The sequence below is a fragment of the Juglans regia genome, chromosome 2 (genome assembly GCF_001411555.2).
Source record: "Juglans regia cultivar Chandler chromosome 2, Walnut 2.0, whole genome shotgun sequence".
NCBI lineage: Eukaryota > Viridiplantae > Streptophyta > Magnoliopsida > Fagales > Juglandaceae > Juglans > Juglans regia.
Window position 1 is genome coordinate 20,829,498 of NC_049902.1, and position 25,685 is coordinate 20,855,182.

General features: G+C 34.0%; 1 protein-coding gene across 2 annotated transcripts; it reads right to left on the reverse strand.

Annotated features, from left to right (window-relative positions):
- Positions 1 to 19,000: 19,000 nt before the first annotated feature.
- LOC109000095 (pectin acetylesterase 8-like) lies at positions 19,001 to 24,433 on the reverse strand. 2 transcript variants are annotated; one of them, XM_018976948.2, is made up of 14 exons: positions 24,345 to 24,433; positions 24,197 to 24,250; positions 22,833 to 22,954; positions 22,616 to 22,698; positions 22,141 to 22,270; positions 21,953 to 22,032; positions 21,756 to 21,842; positions 21,544 to 21,668; positions 21,377 to 21,437; positions 21,020 to 21,073; positions 20,861 to 20,938; positions 19,879 to 19,984; positions 19,440 to 19,585; positions 19,001 to 19,333 (listed from the first exon to the last, which is right to left on the reverse strand). In XM_018976948.2, exons 3-14 carry the CDS (start codon positions 22,951 to 22,953, stop codon positions 19,046 to 19,048), a joined length of 1,359 nt encoding a protein of 452 aa, XP_018832493.2. In that variant the 5' UTR covers position 22,954; positions 24,197 to 24,250; positions 24,345 to 24,433; the 3' UTR covers positions 19,001 to 19,045. The 2 variants fall into 2 exon arrangements, with proteins under 2 accessions (XP_018832493.2, XP_018832487.2); XM_018976942.2 differs by lacking the exon at positions 24,345 to 24,433 and having other exon boundaries at positions 24,197 to 24,333.
- Positions 24,434 to 25,685: the final 1,252 nt, after the last annotated feature.

The following is a 25,685-nucleotide window of genomic DNA, read 5'->3' on the forward strand; positions in this document are numbered from 1 at the left end:
GGTTTTTGGTTTGGCTGAAATTTGCATCACCTAGGGTTTCAAAATTCTAGGGTTTCCTGCATCTCTAAGTTTTTCAATAGTTTGGAGTGCCGTTGAATTGATTCTCTTCTATTTCATTGTCGATTCTTGTGTGCTTGAATTCAATTGCTTGATTTTCACAATCGAATATTACTGTTTGTGATTGAATTCGAGAAAATCAATATTCTTGCGTGTTTGTGATTGAATTATGAACCTGTGGGAATGGAATCCCTTGAACCCACAATCAATTTGAAAACTCTCCAAAAAAGCCAAAATCCCGCAGGTGTCTCCTATAACTCTCATATATCGGAAACCAATGAAAATTTGCCACGTGTGCAATACATAAATGAACACTAGAGTTGCGCGGTAGACGAAACCCCTCCCTCCTTCTTTGAAGCAAAAACACTCCCTCTCTCTGCTCTCTCACTCTCTGCGCAAATAGACGAAACCCCTCCCTCCCTCTTTGAAGCCAAAACACTCCCTTAGGGCTGAGCTCCGACTCCGACGGAGTTGGAGTTGTCTTTTCCGGCCTCCAACTCCAACAAGAGTCAGAGCCAAATTGTCCCTCTGACTCCGATTCTGAACTGGAGTCGGAGTCCGACTCCGATTGGAGGTCGGAGGTCGGAGCTGAACTCCGACTTCCGAGCAGAACTCAGAACAGAAGTCGGAACTCCGACCTTCGAATGGAAGCTTCGATCTCCGTTCGGAGTCGGACCGTTTATTTCTTTACATTTCTAACAGATCAAAATGTATTTAGACGGCAAAATTATATGGTGAGGAATATATAATAAATTACTTGTTAATGTCAAAGGTAGTACTTCGAGCTAATTAAAGAGTACTTATCCCACGTCTTTGATCGGGATATAACTACATAAATATGATCACCAAAGTCCAAGTCCAAATCTGTAAAAAAAAAAAATACTGAAAAGATAAGATAAAAAAAAAAAACCCTTAAATACAATAGTTTAAAAAGTAAATAACATGTATGATGTAGCCATAAGTTATAACAGTCTCATTTATAACGTAATAACAACATTGACTTAGCCTTGAAATATAACTACATAAAAATTAAACATGAATTTCACTCAAATGCTTTATGTTCCATTGATCATGCCTGAAATGAAGATAGAAAGCTGCAATCAATAAATGAAAAAAAAAATTGATAATAAGAAATTGAACACGGTAAAAGTATAATTTGATTCTTACCAAGACTCTCAAGGGGCGTCCGTTTCAGACTCCCAATCATCGGCAATTATGTTAGGGTTCACAATTAGATCTATAAAATAATAAAAAGTAGAAGTTAGAAACATTAAAAATAATTAAATCATCATTTTAAAGCATATAAACTTACCCGATTCAAGCATATACCTCTCAGCATCAACGCCAACAATATCTAGTCCAATGAGTATTTCACTTATCCAATTCTGTGTGCAAACGAGGGCCTCCACGGTTGACGGTGACAATGAACTCCGATAAGCATCCAACACGCGACTTCCAGTGCTAAATGCCGACTCTGAGGCAACTGTAGTGACATGATTGACTAGCACATCTCGGGCTACACGAGAAAGGACTGGATAGTTGGTGGAATTAACTTTTCACCAAGTTAATAACTGAAATACATCACTAGGTGTCTCGACAACTTCCATAAAATATCATTCAACCTCAGATATACAATGCATAATATTCCTTGTTGACATGAGTTGATGATACTGCTGTATAATACGATTGCTTCTAACCCCTACAGATGGGTCAGTATCACCTGAGGAAACTGTCGATCCCGTCGGCCTCGAATGTGAGGAGCTACTAGCTGCGGATGAAGGTTGACAACTATTACTGTAGTGATTATATAAGTCATCAACATCACTTTTTAGCAATGTAATAAGTTCTGCAGCCTTCACTGCCCTGAGGATGAAATTTACTCAAAATTCTAGAACCCCTTACTCTCACCGTAGGTGGAAGCTGAACAGAGGAGCAACGAGGAACGGCGGCACGGAGGAGCAATGACGAACGGCATTGAGACGTGAGAGAGAAGGGACGCGAGACGGCTTCACTGGTTTAGACTTCAGACGGACTTCGTGAGACGCGACAGAGAAGGGAGAAGGAAGACCGAAGAAGGGAGGTCCTGCGTTTTGGACCCCTTAGTGTGATCAAAACGACGCCGTTCCATATTAAGTGGAACAGTGTCGTTTAATTTTTTTACAAAAATCCAGCTGTAAAACGACAACGCGTCGTTTTACAGCTGGGTTTTTGTTTTTTTAAAAAAATCAGAGTCAGAGTCGGAGTTCCTTGAGTCAGAGTCGGAGCTCCAAGGAGCTCCGACTCCGACTCCGATTATCTATTCGGAGCTACTCCGAATTCTGACTCCGAATTCCGATGACTAGTCGGAATTGGAGCGGATGTCGGGCGAAGTCGGGAATTTCAGAATTTTGGACAGCCTTACACTCCCCCTCTTTCACTCTCTCTCAATCCCCCTTTCTATGCTCTCTCACTCTATCTCTTGATCCCGAAAGGTGAAAACCCTCCATTTCTCTCTGTCTCTCGAGCCTCCCTCTCTCTATGCTCTCTCACTCTCTCTTTATTTGCATACATAAATGGTAATACAAAATGTTGATCCCCACTTTGAAATTGGAACACGACACGAAAATTTGATGTTAGATGTTTGGCTAACTGAGTTACAGATATAATAATTTCAGGTGACCTTGTCGAGACGATTGATAACATCAATGCATAAAAAAAAAGAATCGATGGCCATTTCAAGTATCTGGCTATGCACTAGTAGCACGTAGTACATGCTAGTTAAATTTGTTCATCCCGGTGGCCATGTTGAGCTCCATGATCGGCCCGCCCTTGCAGTAGAGGTCATGCATCGGAACCCAAGATGTTGCTTCGCCCATCCACATGTTTTCCAGTAGCCATGGGCAATTGTCGAACCTGAGACAACTCTAATGCCCGGCAAGAATTTCTACGTCGTACCCCTTGCAACCATACGGAAGCTTCAGCAGCGGAACGCTTTGAAAAATTCTCCCTCTTCAGGTTTGCAAACCCCAAGCACTCAATCTAGCAAAGGAGATCAGGAAGATCAAGATAATGGCAGTACGGGTTCCCGTAAGAGATCGAAGGAGAGAGAGAGAGAGCTTTGAGTGATTTTGGGATCCCGTGAGAGATCGAAGGAGAGACAGATAGCTTCGAGCGATTGAAATCGAGAGAGAGAGATTTAACTCTAGTCATTTTCATGAGAGATTGACCTGCATGAGAGAGAGAGTCGAGCGGGAAGGAGAAGATGGAAGATGATCCCCTGCTATGTGTCCCCAAAGTGAGAATGGATGAAGGCTTGCGTGACTGCTTCCTATTGGTCTCCGATAAGACTATTTTATAGGAGACATCGTTTAGAAGAGGAACTGATTTCATTTATGCAACTTCTTGTTATTTCTAATTTTATTTTGTCGCTCAGGTAAATTTTTTTTCATAAAAAAAAAAAAAATTTTATAATTTGAAAAATTTATTACATTATCTACAAGTAAACAAAACATATCGTAATGAAAAAACAAAAATATATCTAGGAAGTTTCTTTTGTTCCCAAAGAGAATGAAATAAATTAAAAAGATTTTAATAAAATAATACATGATGAACGTTGAAATTGTTTAATATTTCAAACGTTCTTATTTTATTTAAATCTTTTTATTTAGCAATGTCTTAACATAGACAGCCTGGAAATGGGTGCCTGGCCTGTTACCGACCAAGGCGATCAACGATCCCACACCGGCTGCTCCAGCTCCTATGGAGATCAAAGATTCGCTTAATAGTTCTTTTTTTTATCTTTGGGCAAGTGAGGAATGTTATCGGTGTTTTGGATTTGTTGTCACAATAAATCTTATTTTTGGTGAAAATGTAATAAATATTTCAAATTATAAAGTTGTTTTAATAAAAAAGAAGGAATTGAGAAGCAAAGTTGCAGACTTTTATTGAAATTCGACACGTTTAACGTTTTTAATTAGTTAATGGAAAATGCTAGATGCCTCGGGGCTCTCGCTTTTTTATATGTTTTTTTTTTAATTTTTTTTATATAGATATTTTTAATAATTTTAAATATTTTAAAAAAATAAAATAAAAATTACAATATTATTAAAAAATATTTTCTTAATTATAAAATAGAATAAAAAATAATATTTATTCTACTTCGTGATTAAGAAATTATTTTTTAATGATTTTTTTTTTACTTTCTAATTAAAGAATTATTTTTAATGATATTTTAAATTCATTTTATTTTTTAAAAATATTTAAAAGTGTAAAAAAAATCTATATAAAAAATAAATTAAAAAATACACAAAAAAATACATTCTAAGCCCAACGGAAGCCCACAGCGAGGCTGTAGCATGACTATTTAAATTTTTTTTAAAAAAAATCATAATATTATTAAAAGATATTTTCTTAATCATAAAGTATTTTTTATTTTACTTCATGATTAAGAAAGTATTTTTTAATATATATATTTTTTACTTTCTGATTAAGAAATTATTTTTTAATGATGTTTTAAATTTATTTATTTATTTAAAATATTTTAAAATATTAAAATATCTATATAAAAAATTATTTAAATAAAACACATATAAAATAATACTACACCCCAGCGGGAGCCCCAGTGGGTGCTGTAGCAGCACCCTTAGTTAATTGCTTAGTATATATTCTTCAAATTGTTCATTAAGTAATTAGTTAATAAAGAGCAGTTAAAAGAAAATCCGTGCAATATAAGTTTTTTAGAGAGATTTTTGTTTTCTGCATTAAGTAATTCTTACGTAAAATTTTAAAACTTTACAGTAAATTTCACTATAAACTATTCTTGGCAAATCTGAATATAAGCTTAACATGTGGTGAATTTCTTTTATGCAATTTCATATTATTATTTCTGATTTTATTTGGTCGCTCAGGTAAATTCTTTTTCATAAAAAAATAAAAATTTTATGATTTGAAAATTTTATTGCATTATCTACAAGTAAACAAAACATATCGTAATGAAAAAACAAAAATATATCTAGGAAGCAGTTTCTCTTGTTCCCAAAGAGAATGAAATAAATTAAAAAGATTTTAATAAAATAATACATCATGAACGTTGATATTACTATTTCAAATGTTCTTATTTTATTTAAATCTTTTTTATTTATCTCTTTCTCTTTGGGAGCATGAGAAACATTCTGGCTTTATTTTTGATATGTATTGTTTTTTAACGGAGAATGCAATCAATATTTCTAATTATTAAACTTTTTCATTTTAGCGAATGAATGGTGTTAGGCTGCCGCTCAACAATGACGGCACAAATTTATCTTTTTCATATTTTTTAACATATTAATATATTTTAAAAAAAAATATACAAATATATTAAAAGTCAATTTCTTAATCATTAAATAAAAAAATATTAAAAAAATTAAATACATGTGCAGAAATTATGGAGTAAACTCAGACGGCATCCTAATATTTCTCTTTAGTGAACAAGAACCTGTCAAGACATCAGAATAAAAAACTCGTGCAGTTGCACGCTTTTGTGTTGGAGTTTATCATTGTCATGTTTGTTGTCAAGACTAAACATTCATTTCTTAACACACATCTCAACAACAAAAAAAAAAAAAAAATAAAATCGTAAAAATAGAAATCAATTAGCTTTATTTGTTTATGTTCTTAGTTTTATAGTGGTCGTTTGCTAAACAAAACTTAAAAATATAATTTTTAATTTTTAATTTTTATCAAGTTAATTGATATTATTAATTTGTTTGATTTGGCCTCTCACCTTTCTCAGTTGTGATTTACTTCCTGATATGCTATCGACAAACGTGATATATAATACATATTGTTCAATTTATTTTATTAAAAACAGTTCACCCTACTGGGCAAATGTGTATATATATATATATATATATATATATAGTTTTAGGTTTTTTATATATAGTTTTAGGTTATATATATGAGAAATGATACTTGCAATCGTGAGTGTGTAAGTACCGTGCAGTCGCTTTGAAAAAAGTAAATAAATATGAGATCCATATGAAAAGAAATTAATTTTTTAATAGTATACCTCACTCTTTTTCAAAACGACTGCACGACGTTTGTACATTTCACGACTGTATGTAGCATTATTCTTTTTTATTTATATTATGAGTAATGTTATTATGCTGTTTTAATTATACTGTTCATTTTACCTCATTGACGTAACATAATGGATCCCATGATGCCACATGATTAATTAAATATAAAAGCTTGCAAATTGGAATTACTTTGGTCAGTACTTATAATAAGGTACGTAATAATTATTTGACTAACAAAACATCAAAGGTGATTGATTGATTAAATCTTTGTCAAAGGATGGGTAAAAAAAACAAAGCTTAAAAGAGAATGGGCCATACATTAATGCTATCTTATCTTATTTTTGAATTAGTAGTTGGCAATATTAATCAGAAACAGTACCAACCCCATGACTTGAGATCAATCCAAGAATAAAATCAACGTAAACATCATAAAATATATACTCATTGTCACAACAATAATTGCACCAATAATTCAACAATTTGTACTATGCATGCAATAATATTGCCTAAACTAAGGCCTTAAATTACGTGCATGACACGGTTGACAACGAAACATTAAGACATGCATGTACTTGGCCCTTTTTTTTTTTTTTCATCCGAATTGATGTTAATTTCTGTGTAAAAATCAAAGTGCTTGAAAGAAAAGCTAGCGACGTGTTTTAATTATATGCTGAGCATTTTTCTTTTAGTGGTGGTAATTACAAAAAAGTCCTAAACGATAGTCATGTATATGTAATGTGTGCGTCAATTTCTAAAATAAGAATGTTGGAACATGGAATATTGTTAGTGGAAATCATTCATAAAACCTCACTAAACGAGAATAGAGTAGTACCGTTGAAATCCCCTTCATGAAAATTAACTTAAATTGATCGAACGGCTCCAAACTGCCGCGTGCCAAGCATTTTTTTCCCCCTTCCAAACTGAGCAAATTTCATTAACCAAGAGTACAGATACAACTAAACTTAGAGAAGCACTTAACTAATTATTACAAAGAGTGAGAGAGAGAGAAAAAAAAAAGGTGGATCTTTTCCACTATAAAAGTCCAAAAGACATTGAGGAATCTTGATACTGGGTATTTCTCCAAATACAGAATTTGAAGATGCCCATTGTGCAATGAAATGCATGCATCGGTTCTACGCTCGATGTATTTTTGATGCTTCCCAGCTTTCAAAGTTGCTAAGCAATGCTCTTGAGTCTCTAATAAATCATTTTGTAGTCCAGTTTGAATTTTGAAAAGGGTTTATCATTGCTGATATCACTATCTGGGAGTCTCCTTCGATGCCAATACTCTTCCACTTCTTCTCTTTTGCCTATCGGATTCCTATGAAAGCCGCTAATGCCTCTCCACTGTTTGGATTGCAATTGCTTGTGAATTTTGTAATAGACCCCACAATTTTTCTTGAGTAATCCCTGCAAATTGTTGCTTCTGTGCTACCTGATGGTCTTACTGCTACATCAAAAGAAACAAACTCCTAGTTCTGACGGGGTACTATAGGAAGTTCATAAGAAATTATGGTACAATAGCAGCAGCCCCTTTGACAGATTTGTTTGAGAAGAATGCATTCCATTAGTCTGAATTTGCAACTCAGACTTTTCTGAAATTGAAGGAGGTAGTGACTCAACCTCCTGTGTTGAGGCTACCTGACTTTTCAGAAGTTTTCTCTATAAAATGTGATGCTTCAGGTATTGGACTTGGAGTTGTACTTATGAAAGAGGGGCAACCTATTGCTTTCTATAGCAAAGCATTAAAAGGAAAATCATTATTGTTATCAACCTATGAAAAGGAGCTTTTAGCTCTTGTATTAGCAGTGAGTAGATGGAGGCCTTATCTGTTAGGGCAATCTTTCAAGATTAAAACAGATCAACAAGTTTTGAAATACCTCATTGAGCAAAGAATTGGTACTGAATTCCAACAAAAGTGGTTGTCTAAGTTGCTGGGATATGATTTTACTATTGATTACAAAAAAGGCAAGGAGAATGTAGTTGGTGATGGGTTATCAAGAAAGAATAAAGAAGATTTTGTTGTGCTAGCCTTAATTATATTTCCTACTCTTTTATGGATTGAGGAATTGAAAGATAGTTATAAACTATCTCCTGAGTTAAATGAGATTGTGCAGAAACTCAAAAATGGGTTGTCAGGACCTAAAAACTATAGATTGCAGCAATGGTAATTGCTAAAAAAAGGAGAAAATAGTCTTGGTTCCTAATTCTCCTTTCAAAATAAAGATCCTCAAGCATATCCACAACAATCCTCAGGTTGGGCATGTTGGTTATAAGAAGACACTTCAGAAAGCTAGAAGGACATTTTATTGACAAGGAATGAGAGATGATATTCGAACTTTGGTAAGAGAATGTATAAACTGTCAGACTAGCAAACATGAGACAGTGAAGCCATCAGGACTTTTGCAACCTTTGCCAATTCCTCAATTTCCATAGTTGGATATATCCATGGATTTTGTAGAAGGTCTACCCAATTCCATTGGTTTTTCTGTCATTTTTTCTATGATTGACAGATTAACTAAATTTGCTCATTTCATTTCTTTATCTAATCCATTTACATCAATTGAGGTGGCACAAATTTTCTTCTAAGGAGTGTTCAAGCTTCATGGAATGCATAAGTCCATTGTTTCTGATAGAGATCCATTGCTCACAAGCTCTTTTTGGAAAGAGATGTTTAAGTTGCAAGTGGTTTCACTTCACTATAGTTCAGCCTATCACCCACAATCTGATGGGCAAACTGAGAATCTAAACAAGAATGTGGAATGTTATTTGAAGTGTTATGCAAGTGATAAACCAAGATAATGGAGTGGGTGGTTGATTATGGCAGAATGGTGTTACAACACCACCTATCATTCCTTGATTAGAATTTCTCATTTTGAAGCCCTCTATGGATATGCTCCTCCAAAGTTGATGACTTATGTACCTGGAACCATTGCTAATGCAGCTGTCGATCAACAACTGAGGTCCAGAGATGAGTTGTTGTCTTTGTTAAAAGAAAATATTCAAAAAGTTCAACACATAATGAATTTTTTTGCTGATTTAAAGAGAAGTGAAAGTGAATTCCAGGTAGGAGATTGGGTCTTCCTAAGACTCCAACCCTATAGACAGAAAACAGTGGCCTTAAGACACAGTTTGAAGCTGTCCCCAAGATTATGTGGTCCATTTCAGGTGATTGAAATAATTGGATCAGTAGCCTACAAGTTGGATCTGCCAAGTTCATCAAGAATCCATCCTGTTTTTCATGTCTCTTGTCTCAATGAGGAACTTGTACCCACACTTTATGGGCAAGGTTCTTTGAAAAGGGGGCAGTGTTAGGGCCTTGTGGACAAGGTCCTTGAAGGGGTGGAGAATGTAAGATTCATGAGGATTTGTAGTAGTGCAGTGTGTGCACTGAAAGGAATGTATGTGCAATAGCAAAAATTGGCTAAGTGTGGGAATTGAGAGGCTCGTGTCATGAGGAACTTAATATCAAAACGGTGCGTTGGTAACATTAGTGAAACGGTGTGCAACAATTAAAGGAAGAAGGCAGTTCTAAAGGTGGGAACGAGTAACGTAAATAACGGATTGAAGGCAAAAGTTCTATTTCACTACGGTGTCGTTTTATTCATCTTCCTCAATGTATAAATACAGTGTAATTCATCAGATTCAATCATTCATTGTCTAGCTTAAGATTGTTTCATTTCTTGTAAGGAGGTGAAGATGGATCGAGCCTAAGGGCCTTGAATTAGGCAACCTGCTTTTTACGACATGCTTGTTTATTTACTGTTTTCCAAAAGGGTCGGAAGTCTGTTCTTGTGGCCAATCTTGTTGTGAACTTTTAATGGAAAACAATTTAGTCATGTTTCTAAAAATTTTTATGTTTAGAAAATTTTTATGGAAAATATTAAGCTTAAAAATCATGTTTCTAAAAAAAAATTTCATCACACCACTTCAACAATTAATTAAATCATTAGATGTGGCTAAGAAAGGGCGACCTAAAATAATATGGATTTGTGTACTAACATTGTGGGTTTAGTGTCTAATACCACAAAATCTACTAGAAAATAGAATGAATCAACTTTGATCAACACGTCCTCGGCAATACCTCTGGGGGTCATAATAGACCTATCAGCTAACTAAAGAGTCATTTGAGTGAGTTTTGGCTCCCCAAAGCCGAACTTTAAATATACAGAATATGGTAGTAGGTTTAGACCCGCCCCCAAATCTAACAAAGCTTTCTCAATGTGATGATTCCCAATCTTATATGAAATTGCAGGATATCTAGGGTCCTTGTATTTGACTGGATATTTATTCTGAATGACAGAACTATCATACTCAGTCAAAAATGCCTTTTTTGGAACATTGTTTTTTCTTTTTACTATAACAAGATCATTCAGAAACTTTGCATAAGCAGGTACTTGCTGAATTGCATCAAATAATGGTATATTAATTTGTACTTGCTTAAACACCTCTAAAATATCATCAAATTTAGCATTTTTCTGAGGATTCTCCAACCTCTAAGGAAGTGAGGCTTTAGGAACAAATTTCTTAACATGCTCAGAAGGACTAGAATCATGAACTTTGAGGAACGTTGGGTTGACATTCTCTTTCTCTATGGAATCCAACTCCTCAACTTCTGGTACTTTAACTTGATTGTCAACTTGTCTTCCCGACCTAATGGTGGTAATGGATTGAACATGCTCTTATCCTTGAGTAAAACTGGATGCATTATTGAGAGCATTATGTCATTTTGGATTGGGTATAGGCTAACTTGAGAATTTTCCTCTCTTCCTCTCACCAACATGGGTTGCTAATTGGCCAACTTGACTCTCTAATTTTGAGATTACTTGAGTATTCATTTGAGTGGAATTCTTTATCTCCTGAATGGTCTGGTTAGTGGATTGCAAGAATGCTTTAAAAGATTACTCCAAAGATGAATATTGTCATGCTGGTGCCATAAATGGTTGAACACATAAATAACTGAGGAAAAATCAATCTCATAAATTATATTAATAATCTTCAATGAGATTTCATCCTCAACCTTAGTTGAAGATTCAAGTAGACATATTCATAAAAATAAACTCCAAAAATTGAATGTAAATAAACATTAACGCAATATTTAAAATAAACTGAAGAAAAATAAAAATTACAGTATCTTCAAAACTTAAACATAACTGCAAAATTGGAAGTAGAACCCCACATTTATTTTACAGCTTTGATTTTTTTTCTTCTCTTCATTTGCACCCCTATTGAGCCCCCAGCTCTCGTGCAATACGTGCTCTATTTATAGAACTTAGGGCTGAGCACCGACATTTTCAGAGTTGGAATGCCCTAATTCCGATTCTAACTTTTTCAGAGGTCGAATTCGACCTTTGACTCCAACTCTGATACCTATAGACTCTGATATGACTCCAACTTGGACTTTTTTCTTAGCCTATTTGAAATCTCAATTTGGCAATTTTGGGCCTTCACTGATTGGATTTGGGCTTTCAAATTTTAGTTTTTTTCAAAAAATATTTTTTCAAATTTCAATTTATTAAAAACATAACCAAAATTGTAAAAATAAATCAATCATACATATTAAAATTACATAAGCAAAATTGCAAAAATAAATCATTCATACAAATTAAAAATACATAACCAAAATTACAAAACTCAACCATTCACTATAATCACTACAAGTTAAAAAATGTAACCAAAATTAATAAACTAAATCATTCTCTCACTACAGATTGGAGCTCGAAGAGAGCGATTTATCAGGACCCTTTTTTCTTATAAATATTAGGGTGTGCTACATATTCAAGAGAAAGTTGCCCATAAACTTCTAACTTAGAATAAAATATACAAAAATATGCCCAACCTATTTCAAGCTAGGGGTGCTACCCACACCATACAGTGCGGGGTAGCCCCCTCCCCACCCCCCACTTCGCATGGGCCAAGGGTGGGGTTTTCACCCCCGCCCCTGCCCCCGCATGCCGGGAGGGGGCGGGGGTGAAAACCCCACCCTTGGCCCATTGGGGGGAGGGGGGGGGGGGGCAGACTCTCAATCCACCCTGTCCCCACCTTCACCCACTTCAATAATGGATTACAGTCCACTAAGCCCAAAAATTAATTCTGAGTCTAAAAGTGATCAAAAATACATTTTTGGATCCAAATTGTGATTTAAATTTGTAAATATGACTATAATTTGTAGACTACACATAAGCAATGTGGAACTCTTGTATTGCTTTGGCAATCTATAAAATGGTCACCATACTACACTACAACTTACACAAAATATTAAGTAAAAATTTTACTTAATACATATTACTATATTTATATATAGTACAAATAATAAATATTTATAAATATGTATAGTATAAATATATCTAAATATATATTTATATAATAAAATATATAAGTACAGGGCGGGAGAAATGCAAGGCAAGGTTGGGCCCTTTCTGCCTCCTGCCCCCGCTAGGGGTCCATATTCGGGGCGGGTCAACAGGGTGTGGGGCCCCACTGCCCACCCTATTTCAGGCTTTAAAGATTGAGGATTTCAGTTTTTAGAAAAATGAGTTCGAAATGGTTGGGAAGAAGGGGTTTGGTGATAGGGAAGATCTAGATGGTTCTCTCTACTCCCTATTTATACAATACTTTTTGCAACGATTGAACTATGGCTAGTTCAAACCCCTATAAATTAAGATTTTAAAATTTAAAATTCATATTGTGGCGATAGCTAGTCGCCAGAAAAAGTGGATAATTCGTCATAAATAGCTATGTGAACTATTCATGAAACCGATCCAGCGTTATCGCGACCACACATTTATGGTGCTTTGTTTTTCCTTGGAAAAAAAAGTATACTATTGCTACAATTTTTCAGTGGCGGAAAGTTGGCTGCTTCTAAAGCCCAAGTTTGTTGCAGTGAGAGTAGTACTTGTATACAGTTGGTCTTGTGTCTACATGGATGGAGAATTTATAAGTAGTTAATTAACTTTCCACCATTAAGAGTTAATTAACTCCCGACTATTAACACTTAATTTCAGAGAAGTTAATTAACTACTCCATTAAAAAATTCTATAAATGAGAGTTTTACAACTTTACTAGTTTACTATTTCTTGGCATAGGCCTACTGGTACAGCTTTACCCTAACGAAATCACCTTTACAGCTTTACCACTTTATCATACTCATTTGTGCAGTTGTGTTGTTATTAACTTATTAGTGATGTCTTACTTCATCATCATTATTTTTCTCTTAGGCTTATAAATATGCTTAATCAATATCACCTCGTTTGGCACGTGGCGGGTGAATATTTGGATTAGTATCTAGTCTTAGAAAACGGGGAAAAAAAAAGAGAAAAAGAAAGAATATTTGGATTGTCAAATTATTTATTTTGGGGTTAGATTGAAATATCCATCAGATCATGAAATCATTATTATTGTGAATTTTAATTGGATTTCAATTTACATTCAATTAAGATTCACTCTCATTCTTCATGAGTATATTTTTTAACTATTGGATTGAGAATTTAGGAGAATTGTTGAGTTTTTCAAATATGTATTTTTTAAAAACTTGTATTGATGTTATTTTGAAGTATAGTTTTTCTATACGAGTAATGTTCATCATCATCCATTTTACTATCTATCACTCTCTCATCATCCCATGATGTGATATTAAATGATTGGAGACTATTTATTATATTTTACTTGTAGATCTATCATTTAATGCCACATCAAGGGATGTTGAGAGGAGGTGATAAAAATGGTGATAAATAGATTTATCCTTTATATATATACACACACTTTATTTATGTGATGACAATTCCAAAACGATACACCAAAATAAACTGGTATTGGAATATTTCGTTCTAGTACCTTAACCGGAATAGTCACTGAAACAGAATTCAAAACTTTGGGTTTACATACATCAATTATAAGAGTGGAAAAAGTGAACATAAAAATAAAGGCCCTCCCCTCTCTCTACAATTTTCTAGAGCAACCATCTTGAGCTCTAGATCTTGAAATGTGGAAAGAGTGAACATAAAAATAAAGCCTGTTAAGCGACGTAGAGGTGCAATCATAGCAAATTGATGTGAGCTGTAAGACGAGTAAAGATTCGAGCTTGTAGGCATTCCTCTCCGCTTGAAGTAATTCGAATTAATCTTATTTAACATTAGTATCAGAGTCTATGCTGCTTGTTTTCGCCCATATGAATATAATTACATATTGGACGCTTTAGAATGAGTTTAAAAGCATGTAATTAATGATAGTCCATGATAGTTTAAGGTTTTGTCTATTTACATAGATGAGATGAGATGAAAATTGAATAAAATATTGTTAATATAAATTTTTAATATTACTTTTATTTTGGGATTTGAAAAAGTTGAATTATTTATTATATTTTGTGTGAAAGTTTGAAAAAATTGTAATGATGGGATGAGATGAGATGGTTTATGAAAATAAACGAGGCCGTTTCGGATTTTTCAATAGAGACTATAAGCTATGGCATGTTTAATGTTGAACTCTTTACATGAAAAAATTTCTTATAATATTAGAAACATATCCCTTAAATTTCCTAAAATTTCGTTGCATGTAGGGTGAGAAATTCAAAACCCTAATTTTAAAGTTAATATTCATATTGTGACTTTGAGTCAACTTTTAGCCAATCAAATATTATTTTCTAGAAACAAATTTTATATGGTTAGAAAGCTGAGTTAGAAAGCTGGGTTCATAAGCTTTAACTTGACATATAATACGTTCATTTGGACTTAATATGAGTAAGTTATGACAGATTGAAAATGGATGGTCTAAATCGGGAAAAACCAGAAAACTGGATTGAGGAAGAAGTAGGGGTGATACCTTCATGGTGCGGGGCGGGGGGTACCCTCCCCCTCACCCCGCCCTGCACCATGCAGCGGTTGGGGGTTTTTCCCTCGCTCCGGTGCCGGGGGGCGGGGGAAAAAATCTCATCCGCTCCGCCCGCCTAGGCACCACATTGTGTTTAAAAAAATATTTTTGGTCTAAAAATATTTTTTTAGACCCAAATTATAATATAATTTAAATAATAAATTAAAATTTATAAATATAAAAAAAAAAACTTAAACTCATTAGAGTTAGATTTTGGATTGATTTGACCTCCTAGACCAATCTTTATATAGGAGGCCAAGACAATACAATAGTTATCCTTAATCAATGTAAGACTTAGTAGCAAGTTCCACATTACTTAAGGATGACTATTGTATTGCCTTGGCCTCCTATATAAAGGTTGGCCTAGGAGGCCAAAGCAATCTAATGACTTGAATATAATTTTAAGTCTTTAATAAATTATATATATCTATATACAATATATTTATTTATATATATATATATATACATAAAAAAAAATTTATATGTGGAGCGGGGGCGGGGGGTGGGGCGGGGCCCCGTTGGGGTCATCCCGCCCCCAGGCCCCATTAGGCCCTCTCTATGCGGGGCGGGGGACCCCGCCCCCTCATGGGCGGAACGGGGTAGCCCGCCCGCCCATGCGGGGGCGGGGCGGAAGCAGGGCGGGGTAGCGGGGGCGGGGCCCCGCTGCTCACCCCTAGGAAGAAGACGATGAATAATAAGTTTTTTTACTAGTTTCACTCTCGACCATGGAGAGTGTGACCTACCCTTACACTTCGGGTGAGTTTTTGCTCATGTTATAGACACACACACATTACGATAACTGAACTTTGTGTTTTGACATCCGTAAACACCAAAACGACGAAGATGATAAACACTCTTCGCCACGACGAGTGAAATAGAGGCAAGACACCCTCTTGAGTCAAAATGACGCCCACACTCGTGAGAGCGCGTGCAGCTGCTTCCAGTGTTTATTTTTGGTCGCGTATGACACTTGTAATCTTGTGTTGATTTATAAAGTTGATCCATATATTTTTTTTATTGAGGTCGAGAGTTGAAATTTTTTTCTAAATCATTTTTAGTAAAATGTTCTTTTTTTTAAAAAAAAAAAAAATGATGATAATAAAAGTTGTTTTTCAAATACTTGTCATACTTCTTCAAGTCCAACTTTTCTGTGTTGTATGAACATGTATAAAGATTGTTTGTGGAAGCATGTATTGAATTGTTATTGTTAATGAATGTCTATGTTGAATATGTATCCTTAGATTTGATGACCTGTTAAATCCTTCTCATTAGTTGAGAATGTTGGTTCTTTATCCATTCAAACCATCATGCATACTACTATAATTGAATGTTTGAGTTCATTGATATTTTTTTATTAAAATGGATAGAACCGATATTGGAAATTTGTTGTGCTCATTTATAATGTATGTATTTATTTTTATGTGAACGGATAAGGTGTAGCCTATAAGTGTATCGGTGACGTGACATCCTTATTTATTTATTTTTTCCTAGAAGATTTGTAGTAGGATTTTCTTTGTAAATATAATATTGAGAATGTAATTTTATTTTTGAGACCATGTAAAGAGATATGTTTCACTTCTATCGATATACTTTAAGGTCATCTTAACGTGATGCATCATAATTACCAATGAGGGTGGAGCCTATAAGTATATTCGTAATGTGTTTAGCACATTAATTATACATTTTTCATACTTGATGAATGAATGAGTTTTGAGTTTTTTTAATACCCCTCTATAAATTTTATTTAAAATTAATTAGATGTGATATATTGACTTATATAATGGGAGATAATTATTAGTTATTTTTTGCTAAATTTTTTATCTCACTATATAGGAAGAAATTCTAAAGTTAAGTTAGATTTTGAAATAAAATTAAATATGTGCTAAAGTCAAACTCCCACAATGAATGCATAAATAATGGCTACTAAAAACGTGGTTGTTGATATTACTAAATGAGAGAAATTGAATGGGATCAATTATGACATGTGACATAGAAAAATCCAATATCTGCTTAATGAACAAGAGGTCTTAGAAAATCTATCACACCTTATGATATAACTTGAGGAAGGGAATATTTCACCACATCATCATGATATGGAAGCCTATCACGCTTGGGCAAAGAAATATCGGTGCATGTGCTTTCCCATACTTAGCAACATGCACAATGATCTTATTGGGAAGTTTGAGAACTGCCCAATTGCCCAAGATATGTGGAACCAACTGAAAAATTCTTATAGGGGAACATCACCTGCTAGGTTTTACTTCTTTATGTTGTGCTTGATGCATCTGTTATTCAATGTAATCTATTTTTCAGTTCTTTCTATGTTGGAATTTGGTTTTACTTTTCACTTTGATAGCCCTTAGCTGAACTTTTATTTGGATAGGGTTTTGTATGGACATGATTTTCTTTCGAATTGTTTCTTTATGTTGGATTTAAATAATTCCTCATTTTTCTTTTATGGCTTCAAATTATGATGATGATGTTTTATTTCATTAAAATGACATGCTAGACTAGGACACATAGGAAAATATAGAATGACTAGACTAACTAGAGAAGACCTATTGAGGTCTCTCGCTAAGGTAAGCCTACCTATGTGTGAGCCTTGTTTAGCTGGTAAGGCTTGTAAGAAGCCTTTTAAAAAGGCTCTTAAGACATCTTATCTTTTAAAACTAGTCAAGTTTGACATTTGTGGACTCATGAATGTGAAGGCACGCCATAACGCCTCTTATTTTCTCACATTTATAGATAACTACTCACGTTTCAGTTATGTCTATCTGATCTCACATTGCCTTGAAGCATTAGACTGCTTCAAATGCTTTGTGACTGAGATTGAGAATAAGAAAGAATGAAATTTAAAAATTCTATGAACTGATTGGGGTTGTGAGTACTAGTCTAAAGAGTTTGAGAGACTATGTGAGCAAAATGGATATGAAGGCAATTAACGATTCTACACCACAACAAAATGGTGTTGCGGAAAGGAGGAATCATATCTTATTGAAAACTGTTCAATCAATGATAGACCTACCAATATCATTTTGGGAGATGCTCTTCTAGGTGCTGCCTACATTTTAATCCATATGCCTTCTAAGTCTATTCCTTTAACCCTATATAAATTATGAAATGGCGCAAATTGGAATATTTGCGGTTTTGGGATTCTGTGGGTTATGTTCATATCACTTTCCATAAATATGAGAAACTTAACTCTAGAACAAATAAGCATATCTTCATAAGATATTTAGAGAGCTCAAAAGGCTATGTAATGTTTGGTGAACATCCTAATGGAAGAATGATGGAAATAGAGTTGCGTGATGTCATATTTATTAAGAATGATTTTTTCAATATTGGTGAAGCAAATAAAGATCTTGAACTTTTTGAGTTGCAAAAACTTGAGGGAGTTGCACCATCTTTTGGTGATTATGGAGAATTATCATATCCTAAAATCTCAAAAGACTTGGTGTCTTTGGATTTGCTTCTATTTGACTCATTCTAGCTATAGTTGCACATCAAGACTTGAAACTTTTTCATGTTCAGTGTTACTTATAAAAAAAAAAAGAAAAAGAAAAGACTTGGAATTTTTTCAAATGGATATGAAAACTGCATTTCTCAATAAAAAACTAGACAAAAAAATCTATATAGATCAACCTGTTGGTTTTGAGGTGAAGGGACAAAAACACAAACAATGCCAGCTGAAAGGTTCCATTTATGTTCTTAAACAATTGTCTAGACAGTACTTCAGATTTCATGCGACCATTAGTTCAATTGGCTTCGAAATGGTAGAAGAAACCCATTGTGTGTATGTTAAGCACATAAGGAAGAATTTTCTAATTTTGTCGTTGTACATGGATGACATATTTTTAGCTGGAAATTATATGGAGATAATTGTTGCATTAAAAGCATGGTTGTCGTCTACTTTTTAGATAGACATGGGTGAAATAAATTATGTGATTGGAGTTAAAATTTCAAGGCATTGATCTAGGAAGCTTCTGGGTTTGTCTCAAGAGATTTACATTAAAAAGACTCTAGAACGATTCCATATGCACAACTTTAAACCCATAGACACTCCAATTGAGAAGGGTTATACATTGAGTCTAGAACATTGCCCTAAGAATGATGAGGAAAAGAAAGAGATGACTAGAGTTCCTTATACAAGTGCAATTGGAACTTTGATGTATGTTATGTTGTGTACATGATCTGTCATTTGCATTGTAGTCAGATGAGTTAGTAGTTATCAGATTAACCCATGACCTGTTCATTGGCAAGTGTTCGTTAGAATCGAAAACAAGGTTGTGGCAAGTGGGATTGGAAGGATAAGGGCAATCTATCTTTTGGAATGGACTTCGGTCATAAAACCAGTCTCCAACTGCCTTCGCAATTGTCTGCAGAACATTTTTGTTTCATATAATAATGGAATTAGTTTCTGCAGAGGGAAACTGGAAAAGCAAGCATTGAAACAGATATAGTAAAATTAAGCAAGTATCTTACTGTTCTGGCCAGCAATGGAGAATCATCCCTTAACCATGTCTCCTGCATTTCGGTTTGGCAGTGGGCATAGCAAGAGTCTATGAATAATCCTCTAGATGAAGAGGTGCCCAGTCCATTCAACGCACTTAAAAATTGCGTCCTGAAATCTGAAAATAAACATCTAGATTATTAGTAAAATCTAGCGAAGCGGGTTGTTATTATCAATAATGATGTACTTTATCATATAGAAATGCCATTCTAGGTTATTTCCTAGAAGTATTTGTGCAAATGGCATTAAGGGTTTAGAGAATGTTTCATGATCCATTTTTGACAAATAGAGAGCACTCGATGATCCTAAAAGCTATAAAATGTTACTAGGAAGATATGTTATTCTTGAAGGATTCTTTGCTTGCCTCCTTGAAGAATTGTTTTATGGAATTTAGGAGATTCTGGTATTCACCTTGCATGGTACTTAATTGAGTGGGTGAGCAGTTCTTTATATCAAGTTTGCAGCTATGCCAGTAGCCATGGGGGTCAGCAACACCAGGCGCCAAAATGTTTTTTATCTGACAGAGAACAATGAGTTCAGGCATTCAATATATGAAAGGTAGAAGGGTACCACTAAATTTATATAAATAAATACAAAAAAAATTTATAAATATATGTTACATTTTATAATCTGTATTTAGGTCACAGATATCTTCAAATCTCATTTGATTCTGGTGTCAAGATGTTAGAAAAAGAAACACCTCCGATTTCAAACAAATATACCTGGTGATATTGAACTACCCGACATAACAGAGCTCAAAGTCGAGATCATGATACAAAGTTCACCACCACCATAGGTCTAAACCAGACCAAATTTGATAAATGTGCAACAAAAGATATAAACAATTTTAGGGAGAAAGTAAATTACTGTTTTCTCCCTAATAACCATAGGTCTAAACCGGCGCCTTAGGTCTGGTGGAAAAGGAGTGGGTTAATTAACACTTGGCCCCGGGTTCCAATTTTATCAAGCAAAAATGGCATAAAATAAATAATGGAATAATAGCAGAAACTAGAAACTGAATTATTTATAGCTTCAAATATCATCTATAAAATCTTTCCTCCTATTTGAAGCTGTTTCATCAAAGTTAAAGTACTTCAGCAGTGCTGCTTAAGAAGTTCCTATCCTCTGAAAATGAAGGACAGCCGGACAATGTTAACCCCCATTTAATTTAATTATTGGGGTCAAGAAATGGACTGGTAATTCTAGTCTGAAACCTAGTTTATACATTAATTTCTTTACTAAGGTGATGGAGCCTATCATACGTACAAATTTCAAGGTAAGTCAAAAATTTCAAGGAAGAGACTAGAACCAGAGGAAGAATGGTGAACTCGATGTATGGAATTTGAAAGAATTGCAATAAACAGTCATTCATCGCAAAATAGAATGAGCTCACCTGCCATGAATCATAGGCTGCATTTACAAGAAATATTGGTGTTTTGATTTGCTGTACTATGTTTTGGGGAAAGAAACACTGCAATAGGGTTTAGAATTAGTGGTAACACTGAAGAGGAAATGGTGAGGTGCAAGGTAATACCACAATAGGTGCACTTACCAACCCAGGTCTCATTTTTGAGGTGCATGAAGAAGGTAAATTCTTCGCTGAACCCTACACCAAAAACAAACACACTCATTTTAAGAATCAGGTTTTGCTTTCTGAATGAATGCAAGCTTTAAAAAATGGAGGAGCCCTCCTTTCCTTGAAAGAGAAAATAGTTATGTTTATTTTACTGCTTGACATTGTGTGTGTGTGTGTGTGTGTGAGAGAGAGAGAGAGAGAGAGAGAGAGAAATTTCAATAACTGAGCCACCGAAAAAGGAATGCAAAAATTAAACTGCCTGTAGCAGCATAAGGAGCTAAAACCATAAAATTGCAAAACACAAGTTAATCATCTGAGAGAGAGCATGAATACATGTGTCGCAACCACTTCACTATAAAATGCTTCAATGTGTTGTGTTCCAGAAACATCCTTCCTGTTACACAATGTTTTGGTGTCAAATCACGTAAATGCACAACTTAAGCCAACTCTGTACTGGATGATGATGAAGTCAAGATGGAAGATGAAGAATATGAGCTTACGTGTTGATAAAGTAACCAGCATCCGACAGGCATTTAACTTTAGCACCTATAGGTACAAGAGCTCTGAAGTTATCACAATGCAAAAGAGAAGTCAATCCTCCAGCCGAACAACCGGAGAGAATAGCCTGTACTTATAAGTCCTAATGAGTTATAGGAATGATGATTTGAGGAGGGTTATAAATTATAATCAACAAATGATTATAATGATATACATTTTCAGCACTTCTCATTCCTTTGGATAACAGATCCTCAATGACAGCAAGCCAAACCCTTGCTCCTCTGAAGTGAAGGTTAGTTTCCTGATCAAATTATTAGCCAGTTAAAAACCCACCAAAAACAAAAAACATCGGATATAGTGGAATTAGGATTTCCCCCAAAATTAAAACTTTCAGAGTTTCGAATAACATACTGGATCGACTGCTTCCACATCACCTGTAAATGATGCCCCATCACAGTACCTAACCTTGATTCTGTTCCAGTTGTAAAAGTCTGGATATTAAAACAGTTTCTTTAATCTCATTAGAAAGCAAAGCTAAGGAGAATGGAGGATCATACAAGTTGAAGCGATATTTAAATAAGTGAACCATTAAATCATACCAGGATTAAACTTTTGATATTTACTTAGCAAGCCAGAGAAAGCAATTTCCTTGACCATTTCCTTAGATGAACCTAGACGAGTACTCTTACGAGAAAGGCAAGTGGTGACATTGTTGCACCATCCACCTCCCTGTGAATCAGAGCAAAGACAGGATGGTCAAAAAAATAAATATATAAATAATAGAAATGTATTAGATAACAAATAATTCAACAAAACAAGACCGTTAAAGCCGAACTACATTTGGAAGAAATTGTAACATTCGAATATCATAATATGTAAACAAGCATACAATATTCAGCTTTCTCTAGCCCATGAAGAATTGGAATTATTGTACTAATTTGGCATCAGAAAGGTTGTTTCAGCAGAAGCATTTTCCCCTTTTCTTCTTTCTATTGGCAATCTGTTCTAGCATTATGCCTCTGTTTCCTTGGTTTTAAAAAAATCAAATAAATAGGGTATGACAAACGGACAAACCTCAATGTGAACCAACCAATTGTTCATTCCTGCACCAAATCCCTTATCCCAGTGGTAAGCTGGCGGACTTCCATCCAAACAAACTGCAGAACAGATCAAATTATAATGAAACAAAGATTTGAATGAGTTCAATTATTTTATGGGGAAGGGCTGAATTCTGAAAGGAACAGAAGAAATGCTCAATTCTAATCAGTTTCTTTTGAAATAAGTTTCTTACCAGCTCCTTTTGCTACAGCATTCTGGACATAAGTAATTCCTACATTAAAGCCTTCTGTTTTGAGCAGTAGCAAGGCACATAATAGAAGGTTTAAACATTGGGCTAATATTGCAAACGCCATTCTGCACAAAAAATATTGACAAAAGTCGAGATAAAACAAGGAAAAAAAAAAAAAACAGACCACTCCAGTCATCTGTAGAAAATAAATTGACCAACAAGAAGCTTAATGCATGCACTTATCACATAATTCGTTCCTAAATATAAATCATAAGCAGTTCAGATAAGATGAGATGAAATGTTTTGTTGAAAGTCGAATAAAATATTGTTATGATATAATTTTTGTTTTGGGATTTGAAAAAGTTGAATTGTTTATTATATTTTGTGTGAGAGTTTGAAAAAACTATAATGATTATATGAGATGAGATGAGATGAGATAGTTTGGTTTTGTGTAATCAAACCAGCACTAAGCATCTACAAAATTTCTCAACCCTCTATTTCTTTTGATAAGGATGTCCTAGAATTTACAAGAGAATAACCATAAATAAATAATCCTCTTCCCTCTTAAAAAACGAAATAAAAAATTAATGTAATATACTGAGTTACACAAAACCAAAATCCAATTGTTTCAAACATAACAAAAGAACCACAACTTAGCCTCATTTGCTTTCACAACTCCTCTCAACTCATCTCATCTAATCTAATCATTACAACTTTCTCAAATTTTCATACAAACGAGACAGCCTCAACCAACTAAATCTAACCTTTTTATATTGTAAATTCAAACTATCCTTTCTAGATGCTAGATAGATCATGGTGTGGTAACATAATATTATTACCCCGTAGAGTTTGATACTTGATTTGAAGAACAGAAACTCTGCAAGATCAATAAGAAGAGAGTTTGTTTTACCCTATCCCCGTTTATAACAGTAGAATATCCAAAAATGAGAAAAAAAATGTAGAAAAGAAAGATAAAAAAGATATATAAATATATGTTCAAAAAAGAAAACGAAAAAACAATAAAAAGGTATAGCAGAAGAATTTCATTGTTATCACTGCTGTAATCATATATTAGATTGACACCACACATGCCATTCTAACCAAAGATAGAGTTGCTCATCCTTCGTCCAAATATCTCATACATGAAAGAAAAATTAGTGATATATTAGAGTTGATTATTAAAATATTTTCTATTACTTCGCCTAGTTAAATCCACTTAATGAATTTCTTTTTATTTTTCTTTTTCATTCCCTTAGATGAATGACTTACGATCAGAAAATGAACCAAATCTATGAACAAAAGCAGTACCTATATATAACCCAACTGTCAAAAAAAGCAGTACATATTTTACGAATCATAACCTGTACCTGAACTAGAAAAATAGGAGGGAACCTGAACCAGCTAGTTTTGAGAGCTGCCAACTGAAAGCAAAAACCATGTCAAATACTGGGAGAGAGGAGAAAGCAATGAAAGGGAAAAGAACTGGCGATAGCTTTTACGAGGAGGAACGAATACTTTTCACAGAAATGCTTTTATATAGACAAAAACACAAATCCGAAGCAAGTGCTTAGACGCCCACGGTTGGGACAGTGGAAGCAGAGAACCCAATAGACGACACTCATTCTCACTAACGACCCAATAGGGATTAGTTTATTCGCGTGTGCGTGTGTCGGGCTCGGGGCTTGTGGGTCAACCCAACTCGAATCTCCCGTATCTGACTTGCCTTTTGCTCTAACAATCTGTGGAGCGGTTTCAAGCGAACTATTTAACTTGTCTTTATTTGAGTGGTGTGGACGAAACTCCACATTACTCAACAGAGACATCATTAACATGTGAACAGAATCTTCAAGATGGAACTCAATTATTTTACAACTTCTCATAAATATATCTAAATATTTTAATATCTAAACACACATACACTCATTTTAAGTGGGTTCGACAAAATCTATTTAATCATCTTAACTCACTACTATTTATAGATAACTCAACTCAACATCTAAATATAACCTTATTGTTTGCGTGTTATTACGTAACGTAATAAATGAGTGGACGATGTCGAAAGTAGACAACTTTTGTTTTGAGCTAGGTTAGGAAGCCAGGATGAGGATGCCCATACCCACCTTATATAATGTTATTCGTAATCTTAATTTTTATTATTCTCTCATCATTTTATGATATAATATTATATGATTAAATATTATTTATTATATTTTTTAATCATCTAATATTATATCATAAAATGATGATAGGATAATGAAAAAAGAGATAATGAATAAATTTTTTCTTATCATAAACTTGGATCCAGCTAGTTAGTAAAGCCTCATAATTCATCTCAACTCATATTATCTCATCTCAATATCCAAACATCATAAATATAAATTATTCTTAATTTTTAATTTTCAAAATTTTAACTTTTTCATCTAATCATGACAATTTTTTTATATTTCTAAATAAAATACAAAAAATAACTCAACATTTTCAAATACTAAAGTAAAAATAATATTAAAAATATATATTTTAATTTTAAAATATTTTTATTTAATTTATTTTCTTATTTTTTAAAATTTTATAAAATATATTAATTCAAATCATTTTATTATTATTCACGAATTATATTAAATAATTTTGTGATTTAAACATGGAATAAATTGGAAACAAGCTAAAGCTCGACTACGTGGAAGAAGATGATTCACATGGAGTGGGACCGGTTAAAGACGCTCATAAATCTCTTGTTAGGTCCGGTTCCACTATGATTCTATCTAAAGCTGTCATCCAATTAATATTCGATTTACTACAATATGATTGGTCCATATTCTTTTTTAGAGAAAAAAAATTATAATTCTCAATCTTACTTTT

Excerpts from the sequence above, each read along its gene's own strand:
- LOC109000095 (XM_018976948.2), bottom strand. The coding sequence starts at position 22,953 with ATGGCGTTTGCAATATTAGCCCAATGTTTAAACCTTCTATTATGTGCC. Across the intron at positions 21,438-21,543 it reads GCTGGTTACTTTATCAACAC|GAAGGATGTTTCTGGAACAC; the intron begins GTAAGCTCATAT and ends ATTGTGTAACAG. Across the intron at positions 19,586-19,878 it reads TCAATTAAGTACCATGCAAG|ATTTCAGGACGCAATTTTTA; the intron begins GTGAATACCAGA and ends GTTTATTTTCAG.